General features: G+C 39.5%; 9 protein-coding genes across 9 annotated transcripts; 6 read left to right on the top strand and 3 right to left on the bottom strand.

Moving 5' to 3' along the window:
• Positions 1 to 518: 518 nt before the first annotated feature.
• Positions 519 to 2,880, bottom strand: BATDEDRAFT_35855 (uncharacterized protein; the record flags this gene model as incomplete). Its single annotated transcript, XM_006681392.1, has 6 exons — positions 519 to 704; positions 788 to 2,074; positions 2,150 to 2,210; positions 2,277 to 2,362; positions 2,471 to 2,565; positions 2,769 to 2,880. The coding sequence occupies 6 exons, from the start codon at positions 2,878 to 2,880 to the stop codon at positions 546 to 548; spliced, it is 1,800 nt and encodes a 599-aa protein (XP_006681455.1). The 3' UTR covers positions 519 to 545.
• A 1,299-nt stretch (positions 2,881 to 4,179) lies between these two features.
• BATDEDRAFT_13604 (uncharacterized protein) lies at positions 4,180 to 6,248 on the top strand (the record flags this gene model as incomplete). The annotated part of the gene is made up of 9 exons (XM_006681270.1): positions 4,180 to 4,203; positions 4,378 to 4,475; positions 4,908 to 5,032; positions 5,103 to 5,200; positions 5,320 to 5,442; positions 5,540 to 5,700; positions 5,766 to 5,898; positions 5,966 to 6,030; positions 6,134 to 6,248. Coding segments are annotated over 9 exons (942 nt in total), but the record flags the coding sequence as incomplete, so codon positions are not given.
• Positions 6,249 to 8,005: 1,757 nt separating this feature from the next.
• BATDEDRAFT_35854 (uncharacterized protein) lies at positions 8,006 to 9,468 on the top strand (the record flags this gene model as incomplete). Its single annotated transcript, XM_006681391.1, has 2 exons — positions 8,006 to 8,033; positions 8,184 to 9,468. The coding sequence occupies 2 exons, from the start codon at positions 8,006 to 8,008 to the stop codon at positions 9,383 to 9,385; spliced, it is 1,230 nt and encodes a 409-aa protein (XP_006681454.1). The 3' UTR covers positions 9,386 to 9,468.
• Positions 9,469 to 9,787: 319 nt separating this feature from the next.
• BATDEDRAFT_27160 (uncharacterized protein) lies at positions 9,788 to 10,197 on the bottom strand (the record flags this gene model as incomplete). The annotated part of the gene is made up of 2 exons (XM_006681330.1): positions 9,788 to 9,811; positions 9,916 to 10,197. The coding sequence occupies 2 exons, from the start codon at positions 10,195 to 10,197 to the stop codon at positions 9,788 to 9,790; spliced, it is 306 nt and encodes a 101-aa protein (XP_006681393.1).
• A 378-nt stretch (positions 10,198 to 10,575) lies between these two features.
• BATDEDRAFT_13648 (uncharacterized protein) lies at positions 10,576 to 12,063 on the top strand (the record flags this gene model as incomplete). Its single annotated transcript, XM_006681274.1, has 6 exons — positions 10,576 to 10,883; positions 10,971 to 11,013; positions 11,096 to 11,200; positions 11,268 to 11,377; positions 11,469 to 11,717; positions 11,793 to 12,063. 6 exons carry the CDS (start codon positions 10,576 to 10,578, stop codon positions 12,061 to 12,063), a joined length of 1,086 nt encoding a protein of 361 aa, XP_006681337.1.
• A 2,829-nt stretch (positions 12,064 to 14,892) lies between these two features.
• Positions 14,893 to 19,546, top strand: BATDEDRAFT_20557 (uncharacterized protein). The gene is made up of 5 exons (XM_006681290.1): positions 14,893 to 15,560; positions 16,665 to 16,870; positions 16,979 to 17,359; positions 17,479 to 17,657; positions 17,745 to 19,546. The coding sequence occupies exons 1-5, from the start codon at positions 15,125 to 15,127 to the stop codon at positions 19,288 to 19,290; spliced, it is 2,748 nt and encodes a 915-aa protein (XP_006681353.1). The 5' UTR covers positions 14,893 to 15,124; the 3' UTR covers positions 19,291 to 19,546.
• A 38-nt stretch (positions 19,547 to 19,584) lies between these two features.
• On the bottom strand, positions 19,585 to 20,978 carry BATDEDRAFT_91289 (uncharacterized protein; the record flags this gene model as incomplete). The annotated part of the gene is made up of 2 exons (XM_006681434.1): positions 19,585 to 20,255; positions 20,312 to 20,978. The coding sequence occupies 2 exons, from the start codon at positions 20,976 to 20,978 to the stop codon at positions 19,585 to 19,587; spliced, it is 1,338 nt and encodes a 445-aa protein (XP_006681497.1).
• Positions 20,979 to 21,192: 214 nt separating this feature from the next.
• On the top strand, positions 21,193 to 23,953 carry BATDEDRAFT_91105 (uncharacterized protein). The gene is made up of 9 exons (XM_006681476.1): positions 21,193 to 21,320; positions 21,817 to 21,872; positions 21,961 to 22,103; positions 22,171 to 22,213; positions 22,305 to 22,371; positions 22,466 to 22,573; positions 22,687 to 22,775; positions 22,851 to 23,108; positions 23,174 to 23,953. The coding sequence occupies exons 1-9, from the start codon at positions 21,272 to 21,274 to the stop codon at positions 23,489 to 23,491; spliced, it is 1,131 nt and encodes a 376-aa protein (XP_006681539.1). The 5' UTR covers positions 21,193 to 21,271; the 3' UTR covers positions 23,492 to 23,953.
• Positions 23,954 to 24,102: 149 nt separating this feature from the next.
• On the top strand, positions 24,103 to 26,164 carry BATDEDRAFT_91210 (uncharacterized protein; the record flags this gene model as incomplete). The annotated part of the gene is made up of 5 exons (XM_006681475.1): positions 24,103 to 24,669; positions 24,918 to 25,113; positions 25,206 to 25,429; positions 25,498 to 25,648; positions 25,755 to 26,164. 5 exons carry the CDS (start codon positions 24,103 to 24,105, stop codon positions 26,162 to 26,164), a joined length of 1,548 nt encoding a protein of 515 aa, XP_006681538.1.
• Between the last annotated feature and the right edge of the window lie 350 nt (positions 26,165 to 26,514).

Here is a 26,514-nt window from a genome sequence, read left to right as displayed (position 1 = left end):
AATGAATCAAGTTCGGGGCTGATTTACCTTGGACAAAGCTTTCCAATTAGATGACAGTTTGACCATGATCAGAATACTGCAAGTTTTACAGCTAGCGACAAGCAGGACGAGAATGAAGGAATGAAATAAAATGAATGTTGATAATCATCGGTGTGTATCACGTGTTTGAAAGGATGCTCAAATTCATTCAACCATTTGTTATTCTTTGTAAATGCCAATAAATTATTGATTTGAATGGCAGAAGAATCTGTTGCTCGTATTTCATATATCGCGGTTACTTTGCTAAACGATCTGCTACTCATCTCAATTGAATATAAAACAATACTTCTCATTTGGGCCTCATGCGATATTCAGCATTCTATCTAGTGTATGCTAACCTAAACCGATTGTGCAGTTTTACAAACGGAAATACAGCAATATGCTTGATGCTATCAAAGTGGTCGAGACATGGAGGTTTTTATTAACCAAAAAATATGATTCCTCTCACTGTCGATATCTGCAATACGCTGATTGATATTCAAAAAATTGTTAATTTGGTCTTGGGTTTATTTTCTGATGAATGCAAGATCTGCAAAAAGATCGGGTTTGGCATTCTGCATGATATGTGCTGGCTGCTGAGATTGAGGTTTAAATAAATCACCCATCATGGAATCCTGTGTCTGATTAGCCGCTCCGCTACGTGGGATATTGGCTGTATTGAACGGCTATAATTGTGTTAGGGTATACACATGTCAGCTATCGTGTTCATTACAAGTTGGTTTTCATAAAAGTTAAATTTTCAACTTACATTTGCATAAGAAAGTCCTGCTTGTGACTGTTGTTGGTAGTGCATTTGCTGAGATTGCTGCTGGCTTTGAATGTAAGGGTTTACGCGAACAGTACCAAGAATGCTCTGAGGTTGCGGCTGAGTTGTTTGTTGTCCATAGTTACCATACGTTCCTGTAGGCTGTTGATTGGAAAATTCGAATTCTTGAAACTGTTGCTGGATCGGCTGAGACTGTCCATACAAAGACATGATGGAGCTCTTTGCAACACTTTTTGATTGCTGTTGTGGAGCTTGAATTGATTGAGGTTGTAGTGGTTGAAATGCTGATTGCATATTCTGTTGTTGAAATTGAGTCTCTGGATTAAATTGAATCTGGCTAAACAGGAGTTGAGTTTGATTTGATTGCATTTGAGATTGCTGACTTTGACTTTTTTGAGGCTGTTGAAGTTGAGCTTGGATCTGGTTTTGTTGATTTTGTTGGGCTTGAATCTGATTATGTTGATTCTGTTGGGCTTGAATCTGAGCTTGTTGGGCTTGTTGGGCTTGTTGATATTGAATCTGATTTTGTTGATTCTGTTGGGCTTGAATCTGAGCTTGTTGACTCTGTTGGGCTTGTTGATATTGAATCTGATTTTGTTGATTCTGTTGAGCTTGAATCTGAGCTTGAATTTGAGCCTGTTGAGTTTGTAACAACTGTGCCTGATGTTGTTGAGCTTGAAGATTATACTGATATCTGTTAGATTCATTTTGACCCTGATCAAGCTGATAGCTAAATCCAAATGGATTATTTTGACCACCAAGATTCTGATTTGGCATCCATTGTGAAGTGGTCATTGTACTCTCGATAGTGTTTCCAAACAAATCTCCAAGCAGATCGACATTTTTTAATGCATTGGGAACAGCATGATTAGTATTCAACTGAGTTTGAGCTTGAGAGTTATTGATACTTTTAACTGTTGAATTGGATGAATTAGCAGCAGGTATATCCTTGGCAGAAGAATTGGATGCCTTGCGACTGTTACTACCCCATTCCAACAGTAAGCTAATTGCCTGGTCGATGTTGCGATCAGTAATCATGAGCGCACTTTGATTGTGCTCATTATTTTCAAAACCCATTTGCCGAAGCTGTTGGACTAGCTGATCATTGGCATCAATAGATTGACGTTGGTTTTGTTGAGTTGATCCAAGCGCGTTGTTGGTGTTGGCCCCGAGAAACTGGACTGTTTTTGTTCGAGTTGATGGAAGAGGAACTTCAAAGCTCTGGGGTTGCGCTTGTTTCTTTTGTTGAACTAGTTGCTGTTGTGGATCCTATATAGCTCAGGATTAGTGTATGCACAACAGGATTGTAGTATGATCAACGCAGTATCAAACATCGAAACTTACTGGTCCATCGACGCAATAAGATTTCTTTTCATACTTTTGACGAAGATATGTTTCCATTTCCCTAAATAAAGTCTGTTAGTACTCATCCACTCATAAATAATATATCTTGAAGAAATGCATTGTCTACCTATCATCATTGATATTAAACACGGGAGCATTTCGTCGAGATAGATAGTATTCATTCACTTTGCGATTGCCCATGCTACGAACAAACTAATTTCATTCATTATGGATTTGGTCAGGCAATCTGGCATGAACATACACACGGATGGTGTACATTGACTCTTGCATATATAATGCAAAATTACAAAGCAAAAGTACCTCGATCTGTTCAGCAGACCACGTGTCTAGTGTCGTGGATTTAATCTTGGTTATATGTGTTCCGAGTTTGCGATGAAGACCAGCGCAACGAATGCCTTGGTATAAAAATAAATTATGATGAGATCATTACTATATACAGTTGTATTGTGATGGTTTGGTATGCTTACAAAGAAAGCAGCCAATATTGACCGAAGTCCAGCGAGGAGCTATAAAATGTCGTGGACCCAAATTCAAAGTAAATCAGGCTACTTGACAATGATTTTAGTATACTTTAGCAAGATTTTCAGTCATTTCCTACCACGAGCACCACAATCTGCACAATTTTGATTATCTGGCAAAGCCAGTATCTCCTGAATAAGCTTCAAGTGCTGCTCGTCTCGTTTCTTTTTTTGGCGGGTATCTTCTGACATTGTTGAGTGGTGGGTAGAGTTGATAGAGTTTAAATTAAAACAGTAAAGCGGGCGACTGGAGTGGATTTGGTCTTCAGATATACCGTGGGTCTAAATCAAGATTAACACGCCACAATCCATGAAAGTTGTCGACATAACCATCCACTGCTTGTTGAGTCAGTATTACTGTAGCAATTAGCCTGCTTTGACTTTGTAAAGTCTACTTGAGTGTATGGGTTATAATACTGATGCCTTGTCCAACATCATAGTTTGTCAAGCCAGATTGGTAAAATTCAAAAGAATGGACATGGTGTGACCGAGTCTAGTTATTAGACATTTACAATCCTATTCACGTAAAATGAAACACTGAATGTCGGAATACATGATAAACAGTCTTGAGATATGTTAAACTAGAGCGTATCTGATATTAAAATAGAGTTTCAATAAAAAGAAATCAACAACAACGAATATTCAATAATTATTTATTCCAAGACAATCATTACAGAAAAGTGTCATTTTACGTGAATTTTATTTAAAATAGACTTGGAAAACAAGTCAGTTTCTAGTGTTTGTGAAATGTGATAGAATTGCCAGTTTAGCAACAATTTGACTTGAAAAAGTAACAATTCCAACAGGAAACATCTTGTCAAATCAATCCAATCGTATCTCATCAGTCTTGAAAAAGCCAATCAGTTTGTTCATCAACACCAGGCTAGCGTAACAGATATTTAGTCAACTGCAGGTTGAAACTCGGCGTCAAACTTTGACTTGAATTCAAAAACTGTTGAGCATTACAATGTCGTTCTTGCGATGGATTAATGGCATGGTTGGTGTATTGCACATGTCATTCTATGTTCATGTGCTGTCATGACACTCGAGTGTCTTACTATTGCATATAGTTAATCTACTGCTATTTAATATCTTGAACAATTCAAGCAGTATGCAAGCGCAACAGCATGCGTACTGCTTGAATCTGAAATCGTTCATTACCACGTTGGTAACTGGATTCTCTACCAGGCTCTAGTTTGGTTGTGTTGTTCATCTACTTCTTCCATTTCAAGATCCCCTCTACTCCTTCCTATCCTCACTTGGTCTATCAATAAGATATCTTTAGACAAGTGCAATGTTTTATACTTGGCTTTATTTTGGTTCCAATTTAGCCCTTTGGATATCTGTCCAGCTATGGATTCTTTCAAATGACAATCTTAAACTTGGCTCCATCATATGTTACACTTGTCCATGTATTTACTTATACTGTATCTATAATAGAACAAAGGGATCTCCACTAGCGAAATCTCCGAAAATCAACTCTGCGGTGAGGAGCGATACTATGGATTCGAGAATGTATGTATTTTCATCAGCTACATTCAAATATTCAAAAGCCTCTGATCCAACGTCAATTGATTGGACTGTCCTATTCATCTAGTAATCACTTGGCTCACTATTTTAAATCTTTTGGATTACTTTGTGCATATGATCCGACACTCCACTTTTCAACAACACTGCATCAACCCATAGTTTGGAAACACCTGCTATTGCAATTCAGTATTGCAAGTCCTTTATTTTTGTAAACCATTTCGGAACTGTGTTGTGTGCTATAACTTTCCCGAGTCTGCGTGTCAATTGGCTGCCATGACAGAACAGCTGGATCTGTCTTGTTTGCATTCATCACGCACAAGTGCTCTAGAATCGCATTCATACAAGGACCAAACAGATCAAGACTCTAAAACTACAGGAGAGTCTCCTTATAAAGGCACTGCAACAGTAGAGCTATTTAATTTGCAAAATCATTCTACTTTGGCAATGAATACACATTCAAGTACGGCTTCTGTCAATACACCCACATCTGCACTTACTCCATCATCAGCTCAACCATCTATACCGTCATCTGCTGCTTCTGTTGCACAATCTGGAACATCTGCTTCTGTACCTACAGGAACTCATAATGCAGTGTCTGGAGTGCCTCAACCTTCTGGAACTGTTACGTCTGAACGCGGTATTTGGACAGGAACTCGTATTGCTTCTGTGGTCAAAAAACTGCCATATAGTGAAAATGCTCAAAACTCAATCTTGCACGCCATGCAAGAGTTGTTTGTTGCTATTTCAACACAAAAAAAGCGAACAGGTGTCTTTTCTCCAAGATACTTTATATCAAAACTTAAAGAAGAAAATGGTCAGTTTGACTAGTTTTAAAGTATATCATACAGTCGTGTACTGACACTCCAATGATGACATGCATTTAGAGCTGTTTAATAACACCATGCAACAAGACGCACATGAAATGTTCAATTATCTGTTGAATGCCATTGCAGAGATTCTTTTGAATCAAAAAACAGAAATGGTGGATGCATTCAAGACGTTGCATCTTCCAATTCTTCCAAATTCAAAAGGCAAGTTTGACTCTGTGCATTCAAATAACAAGATATGCTTATTTTTTGCAAGTCCATTGCTCTATAATAGCATGCCAATATTCAATATGTGTATTTGTTTACTTTAGTCAAGGAACAAACTGCACCCACTTGGATACATGCTTTATTTGAGGGTCAGTTGACAAACGAAACTAAATGCTTGAATTGTGAAAGTGTAAGTTGGCATTGTGGAGTATACATCATTATTGAAAATTATAAATACTGTATGTACTATTTTACCTACTGTCTACATGTGTGTATGCGCTTGTTAGATTACAAATCGTGTCGAATCATTTTTGGATCTGTCAATTGATATTGATCAGCACTCGTCCATATCTTCTTGTCTACGCAATTTTTCATCATCCGAAGTGTTGTATGGCAAAAATAAGTTTTTTTGTGATACTTGTAATAGTCTTCAAGAAGCTGAAAAAAGGTAAATAATAGATTAGCTCTATGTAAATATGACTACTTTGTAACCGTTTTTCAATCTGATTGTAGGATGAAGATTAAGCGACTACCCAATGTTCTTGCCGTTCATTTGAAAAGATTCAAATTTCAAGAGCAATTGGGTCGATACTCAAAACTATCATACCAAGTTTCTTTTCCTTTGGAGCTTCGTTTATTTAATACGGTTAGTAAGTCGTTATGAAAATACGTATACAGTATCAAAACATGGCACTGATATGGGTTTTCAATAGGCTGACGGTGCAGAAAATGCTGATCGGCTATATCAATTGCATGGTGTAGTTGTACATATTGGAAGGTTTGTGTGTAAATCTATAGATTGAATAACACTTGGCTGTATATACGCTGTACTATACCTCGCTGAACATTTTGACGTGAAATGTGTTGGTTTATGTAAACAGTAGTCCACAATCTGGACACTATGTAGCATTAATTAAGAGCGAAAATCAATGGATGCTATTTGATGATGATGATGTCAGAGTACGTTCAATGATGTGTTGTATATGGCCTTGTTGAACACCACCTAGTGTTGATTGTATTTGACACTAACGTTTATAAATGTATTCAATCTATTATACTTGATACTCAATATATGTTGTTATGATGATTGTTCATGTATTGTTGAACATATAGATTATAGAAGAAGCAGATCTATTCCAGTATTTTGGAGATTCTAATTTGTTTGGGACAGGCTATTTTTATCTGTTTACAGCTGTAGACTTTGACTCGAATCAAGTTCTCAAGACTATTATGCCCGAGACTTGGATTTCTCAAACCGAAAAGACATCAACACACTCCACAAGCAATGACGAACATTCTCAACCTATAAATACGCATGCATTAGCAACAGAAGTCAAAGATCCAAATATTCCAGTACAAGTTCATATTCTAGCATCACAAGAGCTAGTCAAGGACGAAGACAGCACCCATGGAAGTATTGATCAACACACCGACTTGCCGGGTGAGTTGACAAAACACGGAAATGCAGATTTACATTTGTTTAACCAGGCACTGCAGACCCAATTGATGAATCAGGCAGAACTACAGCAACAGCTAAGTACTCGAACAACGAGCAGTGGACATGTCGTGAAAGAAGACACCTTTCCATCTGTGCCACATAATTCAACACTAGCGTGGACAGGCAAGAAACTTGGGTTGGGCAGCTTTATAGGTGGATCTATGCAGGGCAAACGACCATCGTTGCCTGCGCTCCATATGGAAGTGCCTATTAGGGAAGACATTACCAAAGGACCAATGACTGCTGATGTTGTAGATCAAAGTGCTTTTCAACAAGGAGTAGGATCATCATCAAGTCTTGGTGGAAAAACCAAAGACAACAACTCGAGTGGTACATGGCCATCATGGCTTCCATCAATACGCAAGGACAAAGGAGCAAATAGCAAGGCCAATACTACTGGCAGTACCAATAATCTATGATAAAGCTAATTCAAATAAATGGTTTATATGAATTTGATAGTAATTGTAGTAGATTGAGTCCAACAGTTTGGATTTTGACTGGCTTGCTATTGCATTAAAAAGCTTAAAAATACAATCATTTTTTCAACTATTACAACTGTATTCGTATAAAACGAAGCACTAAACAAGTGTCAGAATGCACAATCTCATGGAGTCAGTTTACTGGACAGCATTTTATTCTATAAACCCTTTAGTTGACTAATTTCTTGGTGATTGACATGTATAGTTGCACTCCTGAAATGTGCAACCTTGTTGAACGTGAACGCAAGTGCATGTGATTTTAGAATATGAATTGGATTGAAAACAGTCAAACTCAATATGCGGATCATAATGGATGAATCCGATGACTGACAGTATACGGCTATGCCAAAAGACAAAAAGGGTGGGTTTAAAAAAAGCAGATTAAAAAAAGGTTCAATTGAAAACGAGTTTAATTGTATCATACAATAGATATTGTTCTACCGTCTAATTGAAAGTGTTTATCAAAGAAGCAGTTGATTTATAGTAAAAAAAATCAAGGAATATATAGCCATTGATGATTCCAAGACAAAATAGATAAATACGAATATTTCATTCTACACGAATACGATTGTAAATTCTATGCTTTTATAACCGCAATATAGTCAAGCTTTTGTTCAATGGCCGCTAATACTAAAGCACGTGCTATATAAAGCTTACCATTATCCGACTATTTTTATTTTCAAGTGATCTTGCCATTAAATCTCGATATGACAGTGCACTGGCGTTCATCGAAACGATTAACAGTAGCGATGGTGACTTTAGGCTCATTTGTTGATATGGCTGCCTACACCATCATTATTCCATGTAAGGCATTCTCAATGCATGTTGGAGTATAGTCCTGCAAGTTTATTTCGCTGATAAATTTCATCATTTGGATTCTTATTGCTAACATTAAAATTACTTTATGGATACAATACAACCCTTATACTTGGACTATTTGTCATGCCTGAACAGTCCTTCCCCAGGTTATTGAATCGTATGGTGGTCATGATACCGATATTGGTTGGTTGCTGGCATGCTATTCGATTGGATTGATGACCATGTCGCCAGTTCTTGGTATTATCAGCGACAAACTTCAAGGCCGACGACTGCCTATGATATTTGGTCTTGTTGGTCTAATTGCATCTACCCTTCTGTTCATGTTTGCCAAAACCTTTTGGGTGCTTGCTCTTGGTCGATTACTGCAGGGAATATCTACTGGTACTGTCTGGACACTTGGTCTTGCCTTGGTTGCCGACACACATGATTCGAACGATCTAGGAGCTGCAATGGGAATCATATATGGTGCCTATGCAGCTGGTCAGCTTGCTGGTCCACCTATCGGAGCTGTACTATACACTCGAGTTGGATACCAAGCTCCTTTTATCTTTTGTTGCTCCTTGACATTGATTGATTTGATAGTAATGCTCATATATGTAGAGCTTCCAATTAGCAAGCCATCTTTAGAGGCTGCAGACTTGGATGAGACTTTTGACTCGACTGCGGTAAAGTCTGAGGAAAATGAAATGGCAGTTCATGTTAAGTCCATTTCTGATGCCAAAACTGCAGAAACTCTTCCAAAAGTTCGAAAAGCTCCCGAAACCTTTTGGGAAATTCTTACTCTTCCGCCCATCATTATCATCAGTTTGGTCACCATTGTCATGGGATGTGCAACTGCTGCTTTTGAATCTACACTTGCATTGCATCTACGTGACAGGTATGGATACGATGTCGAGCGTATCGGGTTGGTATTTATGGGTATGGTGATCCCAAGTTTATTTTGTACACCGATTGCTGGCTATGTTTATGACAGACTTGGATTCCGTGTTGTATCGGGTGTTGGTGTTGCAGTGTGTGCTGTGCTTGCACCTTTCCTTGCACTCTATCAAGGCATTGTTTCCTTTTTGATTATTCTCATTACATTCACCATGTCAATCTCGTCAATTGGTATGACTCCTATGATGCCTGAGATCTCTGCATGTGTTCCACGTAGCGCATTTGCTCGTACCTACTCTCTCTTCAATGTAGCATTTTCTGGAGGACTGCTTTTTGGCCCAATCGTGGGATCATTGGTATACCATGTTGGTGGTTGGTTCTGGGAATGCATAGTATTATTTATTCTTTTGATACTATGTGTACCCATGATTTTCTTTTACAAGCGACCTGTGTATGAATAATTCACGGACGCTTTTTTTTGGCTCAGCTCAGATCTGCCAATACATGTTTTGTTGACTATTTACATTAAAAACACTTTTTATCTATTCTGGGACTATTTTTGAAATAAACAGTGGTTGAGTAGTTGATGCGCTTTTCTATTGGGTTTGACTGCTCTCAATCTTTGTACACGACCACATTTTGGTTCAACAAATCAATGATTGTACGTTTCAGTAATGCAGCTGTTGTTTGCATACCAATCACCACGAACAATACTACTGTGCTTTGTCACAGTCCACAACACAACGCTATCCAGTAGATTGATACCAAACAAACATGGAACGAGCCATTATTGTCTAGCCATTCATTCCACGCAAATACAGCTGTAAATCGAAAGCAATTCTAAATTTTAATTTTGATGCACTTCAAACCATTGACACTTGCAAAAGCTAAAATTATTTGAAATACCACATGCAAGCCTAGATTCAACCCAATGGTATGGATCAGTCATTTGATTTCTCAAGCAATACTTTTAGTTTTGCTATTGTCTTACCAAAACAAGTCCAAAACTTCCGCCAATGATTGCAGATCCGATGGAATAAGTTCGACGACTTTGATCACGAATTTCCTTTTTGATTTCCATCTTTTGTTCCTCAGTCATGCCTGCCATGCAATCCTTTTCAGCAGAGTAGATGTCATCTTCCATATCATTGGTGATTGGAGTATGCGCAGTGTTATTCATAGGTTGGGTTTCAGGCTTGTTCTCACCCACTTTGATGTATGCATGACGATGCTGATCAAACATCATTGGGAATTTGATCTGTCGATTCGACATTTTAATAATAAAAACCATGATATTGAATTAGCATTATCCATCTGTATTATCTTGGACATTAGCCAATTATCGAGTACGGCTGTACATCAGAATTAAACCAGGGTAGGCTTCACGTACAGTCCTCTTGACAAGAAAAGGAACTAGTGACATCAGGGGTGGACCTATTCGATCTCTTGAAATAAGGATTTTAGAAATGGATGCTTGGCGTAGCATATGTTCGAGTCAAATTATAGGTTCTGGTTGACAGGTAATCAGTATACGAGCAAGTAGAAAGTTGCTTGACGTAAACGAAAATCCAACGGATTCTGTTACACGTGACTTTTACTTTAAATTCGCCACATTTGTATCCTTGCGCAGCTCAAATCAGCACAGTTTATAATGGTTGCTGCAGGCGGCGACTCGGCAGAAGCATCTTCTATAAAGATATATGCTCGAATAAGACCTCAACGACCAAACTCAAAGCTAAAGACAACTCCAGGTCGTTACTGGATCAGCTCACCTCCCGTCCTAGATGCATCTGACCCACACTCTCGTCCGCGTCTTGGATTTCTAGTTCCACGCGACGAAACGGCTGGATTAATCAATAACCAAAAGGAGTCGTTTGTGTTCAAATTTGATAGACTGTTTGACATGGATGTCAAACAAGAGGAAGTGTTTGATACTGTTGCCAAACCAGTTATTGAAAGGTGAGTTGAACTTTTGATTTTTTGAAAATGCGTATCCATGTAAACGAATTCTTCAATCTAAATATTTTTGCTCAACTTTATGCTTAGCTCATTACAAGGCTACAATGGAACCATTTTTGCGTATGGTCAGGTACTTGGATTGTTTTTGAATGTTTCAGACGATTCAAGCAACTAACAAATCAAACCTATGACATGTGCATTGAATAAAATAGACCGGTTCGGGAAAGACGTTTACGATTACAGGTGGTGCCGAACGGTATGCAGATCGAGGTTTAATTCCACGAACCATCCAGTTTATGTTTAAAGAGGCACAAAAAGTATACACAGTTGGTTAGATCTCAAGTGGTTGACATTCATCATTAATTCAATTACATTGATTTACAGAACACACATGTACAGTACACATTTCACATCTCGTACCTTGAAATATACAACGAGATTGGGTACGATTTGTTGGATAGCACTCGTGATGCCAAGAAATTGGAGGATTTACCGTAAGTATGCATCGACATTAAATACATGTATGCGAGAGTAATGAGTATTTAACTTTGGTCATATCTCATGTTTGTACTTGAATACATTTAGTAAGGTTACAATGCAAGAAGATGCAGATGAGATGGTTCATCTACGTAATTTGAGCGTTGTTCAAACTGTTAACGAAGAAGAGGCTCTCAACTTACTATTTGTAGGCGATACAAATCGCATGATTGCTGAAACACCTTCCAATCCTTCATCCTCACGAAGTCACTGCATATTTATTATTGGTGTGACTACAAGAGTCAATGGAGAAGATGTCATTCGAAAAAGTAAACTTCATTTAGTTGATCTTGCTGGGTAAGCGCATTGCATTTTTAAATGGTCAAGTGATGGTATAATAAATTCAACGCTTATTGCCATTACAACGTTTAGATCTGAACGAGTTGGACGAACAGGAATTGATGGTGCTTTATTACGGGAAGCTAAACATATTAATCTATCGCTGCATTACTTGGAGCAAGTGATTGTTGCCTTGCATGAACACTCTCTTGGAAAGCGATCACATATTCCCTATCGAAATTCAATGATGACAAGTGTGTTAAGAGACTCACTTGGCGGAAACTGCAAAACAACCATGATTGCTACTGTAGCTGTCGAAGATCCATTGATTGATGCAAGTATAAATTTTAATATCAAGTTATGAATGCCGCACATTCTAATTCACATTGAATCTAATGAATCCATGAATGATCAACATCATGATTGATAATATAGGAATCTATATCTACATGTAGATTTGCACAGCGCGTGGCATTGATTTCCAACAATGCAACTCTTAATGAAGAATTGGATCCTCAGTTAGTAATACAGCGGCTAAGGCAAGAAATTGCACGATTGAAAGCCGAGTTGGCAATTGCGCGTGGTGAAACTGGATTAGATGATGGCGAAACGCTTCCATCCTACGAGTTAGAAAGGTGGGTACATTTTTAATTTCGTTTACTTGACTGATAATGCAAAGACAACATTTACCCATGTTAACGTGCATGCATTCAGGGTAAAGCAAACTGTAGACGATTTTCTTGCCAACAACTCTACAGATGCAACAATTATCATGACAGATTTCCGAAAAATTCAGCATGCATTCAATATTTTGAAATCATACATCAAAGGGACAAACCAATCTTCCACTTTAAACAATTCAGTCTTGGATGTATCTTCTGCTACTAGAAATGAAATTTCAGAAATGAATTTAAAGGATATGACAATAAATGATCAAGGACTCAATGCCGAGCAGATCCAGCAGTTTGAAAAACTAAAAGTTTTAGTAGCACATCGCGACAATGAGATTAGTAAGTATAGTAATTTTCAACTAAATTTATTTTTCCATGCAAAATGTAATGCACTGATATCGATGTGCGCTTGACGTTAATAATGCATTGTGTTTAGATATTCTTGTGGGAATGATTGCTCAACTCAAGGCACAATTGGAAAAGTGTGGTAGTACGCCATCAATAAAGGAAAAAACCATCCAGAACCAATCCAGCACAGATACTACTTTGGAATGTCTAGGAACTCCAAAGCCAACCACTACAGGTACATTTATGCTTTTAACCCTGACATTGTTTAAAAATATAGAATTGCATTTGTTTAACCATGTTTTGTTTTTTACATTTTGAATCAATTTGAATACATTAGTACAATCCATGAGTAAACTGATGAACTCGAATCCAGATCTAGCATCCAGTATTCCAAGTTTATCGACAGAAAAGGCAAATGCGTTTGAGATTTTTCGACGCGAATACCCAGCTAGTGAGTGGATTGATGGACAAAAATCAGTTTTAAAAGAGAAATATGCAGAAGCAAAATCTCTTGGAGAGCATGCCAATACATTGCGAACGAACATTAGTAAGTATAAATGTAATGGATTGAGCCTATCTAGTTTGAATTTTTGTGAGAGGTATTAAAAGTTTCTTGTAGAATCAATGAAGGAGCAACTGGAGAATCCAATCAATGGAGATGCAGATACACTGCGTATACTTTTATCTGAAAATATAAAAAAGTACAAGCAAGCTTATCAACAATTAAAGGATCTCAAATTGGAGATTGAACATCTTCAGCATCTTTTAGAACAAGCTCGCCATCGCTTGACTCGTGATTTTGAGCATTGGTATATCAATGTATACTTTAGTGCAAGGACTTCATTTAGCTTAAAACAGGATTCTCCAGCAAGTATGAGCGAGTCTAAAAGTGTTAATTCCAGTATGTTTCAAAATGATGGACCCATGACAGCCCCTGCTGCAGGAGCTCTTGCAAGACAATCTCTAATGAGAGCATCGTTGACAGATGCGGCAGATTATGCTGTGGAAGCCAAATCCAAGCACAGTCCATCCCATCCATTACACGCTGAAAATAGACCATTTCAAACCAACGAAAATAGAAAGTTGCATCAAGTTTTATCATCAGAACAGCAAAAGACTAATGCAGATCGACCTCCTTCATCCATGTCCACCTCGACTATTTTAATTCCAGACAACACACAGAGTCGACCACAAGGACAGATTCAGCAACTCAAATCCGGACACTCTTTGGTGGATGTGCCGTCTAAATCAGCATGGAGTTTTCAAAACCATTTATTAACGCAATCGTATTCACCAGTAGAATATACAGACAAGCTAAACAGAGACTCGAGTCGTTCAAGAAACACGCCTATAGATCGACAGTCGATTTATTCACTAGAACGTCAAGCGATGAGCCTTGAAAGACCAGAGCAATCTAGAAATTCAAGCCGTCAGTCTAACCAAGACAACAGCATCTCGACATTGCCATTGTCCACTTTAGCACTTGATGAATGCAACGGAACAGCAGCTCGACATGCGGGAAAGCAAAGCTTTCGATTGAGAGATCCAGAACATGATGTGCAATACAAAAGGTCAATGCAACCCAGCCATGTATTGGGTGAGCAAGGTAACAGTGAGTATGTGTCTCTACTACAAGAGCGTCACAAGCAATCATTAAGGGATGAGCAGCATTGTAATAGAGACGGATTGCAGGATGACATTGCAGCATTCTACAGTGCTCGTCAAGGAGTAGCCGAGGCTTTCAAGACTGGATCCAGTCGCACTTGTATATCCACTCCACTCCAACCATCACATTCTCGATCACAACTCGAGTCTACTACATCCTCACCACTTGCAATGGTTTCTAGATCACAGTATAGATCGGACATGTAATAAATGATTCAGTATAAAGTCTTACAGTAAGATCAAACTAGAGTTTAAGAGCGATTCATTGGTAACGGATGTGACATGAGATGGACTTGCCAAGATCTCAAAATAAACCAGACGCTTAGATGAACATTCAACTCTAAAACCCTGCCACACACTACGGACACAATGGCTTGTAATCTTGCAGATCTCGCTCAACAATCTTGCAAATCTCAGATTCAAACGTCGATCAAATTTACGAGTTTTCCGGGTTTGGCTATCTGGAATCTCTACTCCAACATTTTCTTTCCTGATTTCTTTTATTCTACAAGAAACTCGTCAGTTATTCGTTATCTGAATTCTTTATCTTTTGTAGCTCCGCCTTATACATTGTGGGTTTGTTTCAAGTTGCCATCGTCGGGGTTTTTATTTTCTAATCTCCGCCCTCGTTGGATCTATCGCACTCATTTGCATTCAAATCGTATCTACTGTACGCACTTGCTTAATCCTCTACAGTCCACCACTGTTGCTATCCGTCCTTCTCTTCTTTTCTCTACTCGAATGAAGAGCTTCCTTAGCAAAGTCAAGACCGTTTTCGGTAAAAAACATCGAGATGGCCCTACATCACCAACTACTGCTCTTGCCGCCTCTGTAGTTGCTCCTGCTCACCCCAGTAACCACTCATTACCCACTGTTGCATTGGATGCTGATACTGCTCCAAAAACTGGTGATGTTTCTTGCGCTGTTGACTCCACATCTGCCGTGCTGGATTCCGCTACTGCTACCCCGGCTGCTGCAGTCGAATCTATCAAGGCTGCTGTTGCAGATGTTAAGATTCCAGGCATGGAAACCAAGCCTGAAGGCGAAAGCAAATCTATTGTTGCCGATATAATTGCAGCTCCAGAAAAGGCAGTCGAATCTATCAAGGCTGCTGTTGCAGATGTCAAGATTCCAGGTATGGGAGCTAAACCCGAAGGTGAAAGCAAATCTATTGTTGCCGATATAATTGCAGCTCCAGAAAAGACAGTCGAATCTATCAAGGCTGCTGTTGCAGATGTCAAGATTCCAGGTATGGAAACCAAGCCTGAAGGCGAAAATAAATCTGTTATTGCTGGACTTGGTGTTGCAGCAGCTGCAACTGCGACTGCTGCAGCGGCAGCTGTTGGTATGGGAGCTAAACCCGAAGGTGAAAGCAAATCTATTGTTGCCGATATAATGGCAGCTCCAGAAAAAGCAGTCGAATCTATCAAGGCTGCTGTTGCAGATGTCAAGATTCCAGGTATGGAAGCCAAGCCTGAAGGCGAAAGCAAATCTATTGTTGCCGATATAATTGCAGCTCCAGAAAAGACAGTCGAATCTATCAAGGCTGCTGTTGCAGATGTCAAGATTCCAGGTATGGAAACCAAGCCTGAAGGCGAAAATAAATCTGTTATTGCTGGACTTGGTGTTGCAGCTGCTGCAACTGCGACTGCTGCAGCGGCAGCTGTTGGTATGGGAGCTAAACCCGAAGGTGAAAGCAAATCTATTGTTGCCGATATAATGGCAGCTCCAGAAAAGACAGTCGAATCTATCAAGGCTGCTGTTGCAGATGTCAAGATTCCAGGCATGGAAGCCAAGCCTGAAGGCGAAAGTAAATCTATTGTTACCGATATAATTGCAGCTCCAGAAAAGGCAGTCGAATCTATCAAGGCTGCTGTTGCAGATGTCAAGATTCCAGGTATGGAAGCCAAGCCTGAAGGTGAAAGCAAATCTATTGTTGCCGATATAATTGCAGCTCCAGAAAAGACAGTCGAATCTATCAAGGCTGCTGTTGCAGATGTCAAGATTCCAGGTATGGGAGCCAAGCCTGAAGGCGAAAGCAAATCTATTGTTGCCGATATAATTGCAGCTCCAGAAAAGACAGTCGAATCTATCAAGGCTGCTGTTGCAGATGTTAAGATTCCAGGCATGGAAACCAAGCCTGAAGGTGAAAGCAAATCTATTGTTGCCGATATAATTGCAGCTCCAGAAAAGACAGTCGAATCTATCAAGGCTGCTGTTGCATATGTCAAGATTCCAGGCATGGGAGCTAAACCCGAAGGTGAAAATAAATCTGTTATTGCTGGACTTGGTGTTGCAGCAGCTGCAACTGCGACTGCTGCAGCGGCAGCTATTGGTGTTGCAATCCCTGGTATGAAAAAAGAATCAACCGAAACTGTTGTATCTGCAGCTGCTGAGACTGGCGTAGAACCTGCATTAGCAAGTTCAAAAGCTGCTGCCACTTTGGATGCATTAAAACCTCCAGTTGCAAAAAAGATTCCAATTCAGGTATATTAATTTAATTTGCTTTCAAGTATTTGATGTGTAGCAGCGACATGTATTTAGATATTTATCAATTGACCATCTCATTTTATAATTAAACTATCCAATGATTAGCATGAATATCATGGAGTTAAATATAGCGATGATTATCACTGGCTTAAAGACCAGTCTCCCAAAAACAAGAAACCAGAAATTATTGAGTATTTAGAGGCTGAAAACGCTTACTCTAAAGCTTTCCATTACGATAAAACCAAATCTTTGAGTGAGACTCTGTACAAAGAGATGATTGCCAAGATCAACGAAAATGATTCCTCTGTTCCTGTTTACAAAGCACCCTATAGCTATTATAGTCAAGTTGTTCAAGGCCAGCAGTATCGTATCTTTTTGCGTAAGAAGGATACTGCTGATGCTGTCGAAGAGGTTTATCTTGACCAGAACAAACTTGAATTTGAATATCAGTTTATGGGTGATGTTTCCGTAAGCCCTGATCACAAGGTAATCACCATATACTTTCTAATTGTATATATCAGAAATACAGTGCTCTGTATTGGAAGCGTTGTCTGATTTGAAGCGCTTGCCGTAATGATCTAACAGTATTTATTTGGTTATCACAGACCCTTGCCTATGCACTTGACACTACTGGCAGTGAGCACTATACTATTTTCTTCAAGGATCTCGAGACCGGAAAGGCTCTCACGTCTGAAACTCTTGAAGGAAAGTTTGGTTCTTCCATTGAGTGGGCCAATGATAGCAAGACTGTTTATTTGACAACTCTGGATGATATCGATCGAGCGTAAGTATCTTTATATCTCAAGCTCATCTTTGTATAGATGCATTTTCATGATTGCTGATTGTTATTGCTTGAAAACGCGATTTTCAGTGCCAATGTTGTAGCATTTACGGTCGGTGCTGCGTCCAAAATCCCTCGCTTGGTGTTCCACGAACCCGATTCCAAGTTTAATGTTGGCATATCCAAAACTACGCGTTACCTGTTTATCTATGCTGTTTCTGGAGTGACTTCTGAAGTAAGCTACATCGATCTTACCAAGGAGGGGTCTGCGCTAAAGACTTTTATGCCTAGAGTGAACAAACACAAGTACATTATTGCCGATCATGGGGAATATTTTGTTATCATGACGAATATGGGTGGAAAGTGTCTCAACAACACGCTAATGGTCTGCCACGAGAGTAACACAGATGCATCTGCATGGACTGAACTGACGCCTTATGATCCTTTCCGTAACATCCAAGATGTGTTATTGTTTAAGGATTACTTGGTCATTCGAGCCATTGTGGGCGGCTTTGAGAAGATCATTGTTACACCTATTGCCAACGGAAAACTGACAGGAAAACTGGACCCCATTGCTATTGAGCATGCCTTGTATACTGCAAACTTGCACTCATTGTCCCATCAAAATACAAAATCCAACACTGTTAGATACGAAATATCTACCCCGCTTATTCCTAGCCAAGTATGGGAGTTTGATATGGCGACTGGTACAAGCACCCAGCTCAAGGAAGTCAAGGTTCCTGGTGAATTTGATTCTTCGTTGTACACTCTTGAGCGTATCTATGTTCCTATTCCTGAGACTACCAAGACAGAAGCGCCTTTTAACACTCCTACACCCGAAACTATTCCTGTATCGATCATGTACCGCAAGGACCTGTTCAAAAAGGATGGTACCAACCCTTTGCATTTGTATGGATATGGTAGTTATGGTATTTCGATTCCTACTGCATACAGTGCTATTCAATTCCCGATTCTTGACCGTGGCTATGTCTATGCGATTGCTCATATCCGCGGTGGTGGTTCTTGCGGCAAGGCATGGTACGAGACGGGTAAATTCAAGAGCAAGCGAAATACGTTTACAGATTTTATTGCATGCAGCCAAGAACTGGTTAAACTTCAGTACACTCAGCACGAGCTCATGTCGATTGAAGGGCGTTCTGCTGGAGGATTGTTGATGGGGGCAGTGGTGAATATGAAGCCAGACATTGCGCATGTTGTGATTGCAGGTGTTCCTTTTGTTGATGTCATCAATACCATGATGGATCCTACGATTCCGTTGACGATCAATGAGTATGAGGAGTGGGGTAACCCTAACGACAAGGAATACTTTGAGTATATGCGTTCTTATTCACCCTATGACAACATTCCTTCTGACAAGCAGTTCCCGAATATACTGGTTAAAGCAGGATTGAATGATCCTCGTGTTGCATACTGGGAGCCAGCGAAATGGGTAGCCAAGATGCGTGCGCTTGATGTATGCCGCGGCAAGACTCAGATTCTGCTTCACTGCACGATGGGAGCGGGACATTTTGGAGTTTCTGGTCGCTATGCACGATACATGGAAGTTGCCAGTGATTTTGCATTCCTTGTGGAATGTATGGATACTCAGCGTCGAGCCAAGGGGCTTTTAGCTTAAAGCATGTTAAGCGATGTGGAAGCATTTAGAATGACTTGATGGTGCTCTTGCTGTACTAGTCGATCTAGATGGTTCACTTGAACACCTGGTCTCACCTGCTTTCGCTGAGTTTGTCATGTTCTCGTTTTTTTTACTTGTCCTAAACTAACTGTTCCAATCTGCTTTTTCTACCTTTGCTCTCAAAAAACACGTTTTTTGATCGAGTGCTGTTTATTAAAAGATTGAGAATAAACCAAGAACAAGAACATCAAATTATATGCGAAAGGAATTTTAAAATCAATACACCAAGACAGGTTATAGCCTGATAATTTCAGATGAATCCACATCGGTCGATCTATTTGATGCGATGGGAGAGGTTGATGAGGCAGAAGCCAAGGGTGCAGTCAAAGGGGTACGAGTTAATGGACGTATTACGATGGAAGTATCCTGTAATACTCTTGGAACCAGTGAAGACAGTGAGGGTATGGCAGTAGGTAGAATCTGACCAGGGATCAGACCGGCAACGGGAGTGATGGGGGGAGTTGCAGAGGGTAGTCTTGGATGTTGCATACCATATACAGAGAGTGAATTCAAAGGGTCAGTTTCTCTTGGTTGGGTAGAGGGAGAAGTAGCAGAAGGCAATCTGGCAAGAGTGGAAGGATTTGCAGTTGAGGTGGTAGCATTTGCTCTATCAGCGCGTTCAGCGCGAACAATGGCTTCGATCAACACAGCAAAGACTTGATCTTCAAGAGCCATGGAACGTGATCTACCTATATCTAGACGATTAAAAGGTAAAAAGGGGGGATCAGATGGAGAGAGGAAGGTCGATATGTTTTGACTGGTAGTGTTGGTAGCTGGTGCAGAGCGTGATGGGGAAGTTGGGGACACATTACGCATAGCAGCATGACGAACTGTAGATTCAGCAGAGCTGAAAGTTGGTACTTGTACATATGGACGCGGAGGAGGTCTATCAGATATGGACACGTCTATAATATTGAGATGAGATTTCTAGTGGATAAAAGACTAATAAAAAAAGACTTACCTCTCAAGAAGGAAGTGACAGAGCCAGAAAAAGAACGAGCAGGTTGTGAATTTAAAGCAGTCGAATCATGAGAAGTGGGATCCAAGCCTCGACGAGATGTAGCAGCCACTCGAGCCAATTCGCGATTAGAATGCATTTGTTGAGTTCTGGATAACCAAGGTGATTGCAAACCTTGTAAGATTTCATCATCAGACCAACGATTTCCAAAGTAAGGCAATGCAAACAACTGTTGTTGATGTGGGGATAGAGTTGACCATAATAATTCAGTGATGGCTTCTTTAGCAGACATGGTCATGCGACCGAGTAATAGATGAATATACATTTTAAAGTCGACCACGGTGAGATTTCGAGTTTCAGATAAGAGATGACGAATGGAAGTTAGATTATGAGGAGGAGGTGAGTAGATGGGATGGTTGGAGTTGTCAGACCAGATGTGAGTAGGAAAGGATTCGGATCCCGATAGGGATCCTTGTTGAAAACTTTGGGATCCCTCTTGGGATCCCTCTTGAAAACCCAGTTGGGAACCTTGTTGAAAACCTTGTTGAAAACCTGGTTGGGTTCCCTCTCGGGAACCTTGTTGGGAACCAGTTGGTAATACAGACTCGCTATGCGAGTCTAAAGAATCGTAAACCGACGTAACCCAATCCAACACAAACGGACGACCCATTTCTTGTCAACTTTTTAATTTTTACAAAATTCTCTTGTTGATTCTTAAAAACTCATTTTTAGAGTGGCCCCAGTGCCACATACTGCAATCCAATCTCCACCCCATTTCATTCCTTATTCATCTCGCTCTACATTTCACTTTTCATGATTTCTAGAAATTCTTTCAATACGCGACTTTCCCAAACACATTTCTTCTGTTGCTATTCAATAGAATATCCTATTCTTCTTACTCACAGGATTGACTCCATTTTCTGTTAGAGTCTTGTTTTACATTCTTGACTCTTTCATAGCAATATGGGCATCATTTGTTGTAAAGAAGAGCGCTTTGATCTGAATGCTGAAGGTGTGTTGACCTTGTTTTATATCAACTCTAGATATGTGTTACTGCTATGCTCAACTATAGTCTTGCATTGGATCATCACAAGCTGCTTGCATTCACGTTTTATCAAACTGTCTCGTTTCAATCGCATCCTTCGTGCTGATTCATATTCACTACATGATTTAATACCATTCGTCTGCTCTTACATCGTGCTCGAATCCATCTGCATGTTCTCTTCTATTGACATCTACAAGCCCTTGTAGCTTGTCATGTTGTCGAGCTTCTGCATATTTCACTCAATTCTTGTCAACTCTTTTGTGCTCTTCTCAAATATTCCTTGTTTCAAACTGCTTGACTTCGTACTTGGTCCATCACTTCAATGTGTTGTGTAAATCAAAAAAACTCTACTGCATTCACTTGTTATGTCTTGATATTCTAAACCTTGTCATCTGGCTCATCGCATATTAAACTTGTCTTTTCTATTCATCAAATCTCATTGACATCAACTATATAACAATAGTCGAACTGCAGCATTTTAATCTACTTCGCTCTGTAGGAAAAGGTGCTTTTGGAAAGGTACTTGGCTCATATCTTTTAATAACTGTCTAATGTCATATTAAATCCTTGTTCTCAACATTTGTTTGTCCTTGATGTTGGTTTTTAGGTCCGAGTAGTACAACACAAGGGTTCAAAAAATATTTATGCGTTAAAGTATATCGACAAGGCAAAATGCATTCAGATGCGAGCTGTTGAAAATATCATTCAAGAACGTCGGCTTTTAGAGGAAATCGAAAGCAACTTTATTTGGTAACTAGATGTTTGTCAAACTATCCCTTTGTGCTATGCATAAGTTGACTCTTTGCTATACACAAAGCAATATGCGATATGCCTTTCAGGACGATGAAAACTTGTTTATGGTGATTGATTTGATGTTGGGCGGTGATCTTCGCTTCCACTTGGATCGTATGGGTGTATTTAAAGAAGACATGATTCGACTTTATACTGCAGAAATCGCTTGTGGTTTGGCATACCTTCATAGTAAAAATATTGTTCAGAGATTTGAAGCCTGATAACAGTAAGTAGAGCTTCTAGACCCATCGCGTTTGTATTCCACATAAATCGTGTCCTGTAGACTCATTGCTAATGTGTGCGTACATACTTGATCATAGTTCTTCTCAATGAGACTGGCCATGCACATTTGACAGACTTTAATATTGCCGTAAGATTTAGAGACGATAAGCCATTGACAGCTGTTGCTGGAAGCATGGCATATATGGGTATGTTGAAGGTTTGGAATCATCGCTTGTTGATATCGGTGACTACGCCAAGCACCTTGTAGAGTACTGCCATGTTTTTACTAATACTACGACCAACTGAATTTTGATCATAGCTCCCGAGGTGCTTAGCAAAAAGGGTTATTTTTCAAGTGTGGACTGGTGGAGTTTGGGTGTAATTATATTTGAGTTGGCAATTGGAAAGGTATTCTTTTATATAGTCAACATGACTGGTCCTTTTGACTTTGTATATTTACTAACTGCAATACATTATTGGTAGCGTCCCTTTCGAGCAAAGACAAATGAAGGCCTTACATATGCCATCATGCACGAAGATTTGGCATTTAGCTCACATGGCGATTGTCTGAATCCGGATCTAATAGATGCTATTCGGCAATTTGTATGTCGTGATATCCGCCAAAGAATGGGAACAAAAGATGCAGGAGGAATGGAAAAATTGCGCCAACATCCTTTTTTCAGCATCCTCAACTGGGAACAAGTTGAAACCAAAACCTATCCTGCGCCGTTTGTTCCTGATGTAGGTTTTATTTGCACATGTCAAGATGTATACATGTCGGTGATGCTCATCTATACGTTTTTTAGTCAAAACGAGCCAATTTTGATGCAACGCACGAGTTGGAGGAACTACTACTTGAAGATCGGCCGCTCAAGGCAAAACCACGCAAAAAGAAGAAGAAGCATCTTGAAAATGGAGAGCCAGAAACGTCTGTTGCAAAAGATATGCGTATTATGGAGGAAAAGTTTACCGTTTATGATTTTACCAAAATTCGAAAAGGAGATTCCAATTTCAAGAATGGCATGATGGGTGATGCCCAAGATCCCTATGAAGGAAAAGATCACATCATACAAGTGACCGACAGTATGAATCCAGCCACGCCTATACAAGTAAACCTGCCATGACAAAAGCAGCAAAGTACTATATTGAATACTTTTCCTTGTACGGTACTATGGCTTGCATGTTGATGTTTTACTTGTGAAAGAAGCATGTGAAATGCCCGTGGTTTCATAACAGTGGTCTTGCAGATGGTTTCTGTGACACAACTGTCCTGTGTGGCTCTTTACAGACCTAGTTTATTTTCATTGTACCGTTCAATTTCTAGAAACTTCCTTTCTTGATTGGATTTACTTTCGTATTCTTTTTACTTTCCGACTCACTTGTTTCTGGTATGCTATCTCGACTTTAGATTTGTCTTTACTGGCAACTATTTTTATAATTTGACATTCTGACCATTTTTCTACTATTTTACCTTTTAAAGTATCTGGAACATTCGATGTATCTTTTTCATCTGGCTCATCACTAACGCTACAACCTGGCTTTGGCACTGGTTAAATTTACTACTGAATGAATCCAGATTTGATTGTATTTTTTTGATTTGAATAATATTTTGATTATGCGGGTGTTTGAGGTTAAAGAACAACACGTTGCATTTCACAAGAATCCAATCTGCGCCTACAAAACGATGAGCTCGAACATTTGACGAGAGTTAAAAAACGTTGCCCAGCTTTGCTTGATGAATTCATCTAAAGCAGCCAAGCCAACGCAACCCAAACAAATCCGATGCTGCAATCGGGGCTTAAAAGCCATTCAGGTTGCTACAGCCAGCAGTATTCTTTTAGTTCTTGTGCTCTGGGTTGGTCTTTTCCAGTTTATATTGCCTTTTATTTACAATGAAGATAATCTTGGAACAGGCGAACACTACGTATCTGCTGTTGAACAACTCACTTTCAGAGAAATTCATGGATTGGAAAGTGCATCAGTAAACAACAGCATTGCTAGTCATTCCACTCCTTTTCAGTCCATGAATGCTACTCAGCAAGCAACCTACATGGATAGCATTCTTGCTGCATTGGCATCTGACGCACGACAAATCCTTAATGTCAAAAAACTGGAATCTGCCGTCTGTGACAGCACTCCCGACTCCATTGCATTGTTTTTAAACCATCGTTATAATATGTTGCTTCCTTCTGCTTCATATCAGTCACGACACCCTACCAATGCTCCAAATAACTCGACTGGAAGTTATTTTGTAGACCATCAACGATACTTTGTAGCACTCAATTTTCATAATAGTCAAAAGGTATTTAATGGTCTCAGATAGTCTGCCATGGTCGAGTCTTTGCTTATCAAGAGTATGTCATGTTGCTTGAATTAGGTGTTGCCAACTATTTTTCGAGAGCTGTTGAAATTGGCAGATTTTCTTGGGCCGGATCGCATTTTTATTTCTATTTTTGAAAATGGCTCAACAGACCAGGCAAGTATTAAATTAGATTCAGTTTTTGTATCGACAGAGCAACATGCGTGTTGATATTCATTTATTGTAATTAGACAAAAAAACTGTTGCAGTTGTTTCAAACCCTTCTTGATCACTTGAATATTCCATCGTCCATTATTCTATCAGATGAAAAATCAGACTATGAACATATGAATCGGATCGAAGTGTTGGCTGAATACCGCAATCGTGCTCTAGAACCCATGTTTACTCAGAAATTATACTATAACCATGTTATTTTTATAAATGATGGTAAATACTGCTTGACTGGGCTGTTTTTATTGGATTGATATGAACGCTATACCGACTGATCCTCATTCGCTCGTGAATTGTAATGTATTCAGTGTTTCATTGCTTGGATGACACTCTCGAACTCATGTATCAAACTCACGTTCAACAAGCTGATATGACATGTGGTTTTGACTACTGGATACGACCCGACAAGTTTTATGATACATGGGTAGCACGAACCTTGAGCGGAAACATGGTACGAGAGTATTTCTATCAAGGATCGTTTGCATATGATCCAGCTTCGCGATCACGTTATGAACTCGGACTTCCCATCTCGGTAAATAAAGCATGGTTTGAAACAATCGAGAATAGCCAAGTGGACTAACATGTATTCATTGAAACTAGGCGTTCTCGTGCTGGAATGGCATGACGGTCTTGAATAGCGATCCATTTTATAAACACAATGTGCGGTTTCGAAGAAGTGATGTGGATCAGGGAGAATGCTCGGCATCTGAATGTCAGCTCCTGGCCAAAGATTTCTGGACAAATGGATTTGGTAAGATGAACCATTTTGAAAAAAAGTACACGCACCCTCCAACATTACTCTAATAGGCATGGGTGATCAAGACTAACTGGTGATTTTTAATATTGCTTGATGCTAGGCAAGGTGTTGATGGTACCGCAGGTCCGAGTTGTTTATGATTTGTGGTTGCATGCATCGGTTCGTGCAAAGCGATTTGAACTTATTCAAATAGGTCAGAATCTTGGCAACAATCCAAAGTATATGGATCTAGACGGCACAGCAAACGCTAGGCGCAAGCGTATTTCTCTGAAAATGGGTCTAAATGAATTCGGAGGACGATCGCTTGATTTGAAATGGTGGAATCGCATGATGTGGCTTGGATGGACGCATGAGCCTGCTTGGGTTGCAGGCCAAGTAAGCGAAGAGGTTGTTTGGAACTATCCAGGACCAGAAAAAGTCATTTGCTTTGGATTAGATGGAGTCAATAATCCAAATGCCGACTGGGAAAATCCAGTGTTTGAAACTGTTGAATACAAGGTTGGGTTGTAACTTGGAAATAATAAAATCTTTTATTTATAATGTGCCGAATAGTTTCTACATTTATTCGAAGCAACCAGATAGTTTGAATTATAGCTACCAACATGCGAGATCGGTTTCTCGGCTGCTGTTGAAATATTATTATTTTTTGATGATCAGCTGCATGGATCAGTCAGGTTCATATTAGATTTTATCCACATTCCACAGCTGTATTCGCGCACTAGGATTTCATTGAAATAAACGATGCAATAGTGATTGATGATATCAATTCAATTTGATTGGAACAAGGAGACTAAAAAGATACAACGATGCAGCACGAAATAAGTTTAAATTTTTATTTTGTACCCAGTTCAACAACAGTC

The sequence above is a fragment of the Batrachochytrium dendrobatidis genome (genome assembly GCF_000203795.2).
Source record: "Batrachochytrium dendrobatidis JAM81 unplaced genomic scaffold BATDEscaffold_12, whole genome shotgun sequence".
Lineage (NCBI taxonomy): Eukaryota > Fungi > Chytridiomycota > Chytridiomycetes > Rhizophydiales > Batrachochytrium > Batrachochytrium dendrobatidis.
The sequence above is the reverse complement of the archived record's forward strand: the minus strand, read 5'-3'. Positions and strand labels throughout refer to the sequence as shown.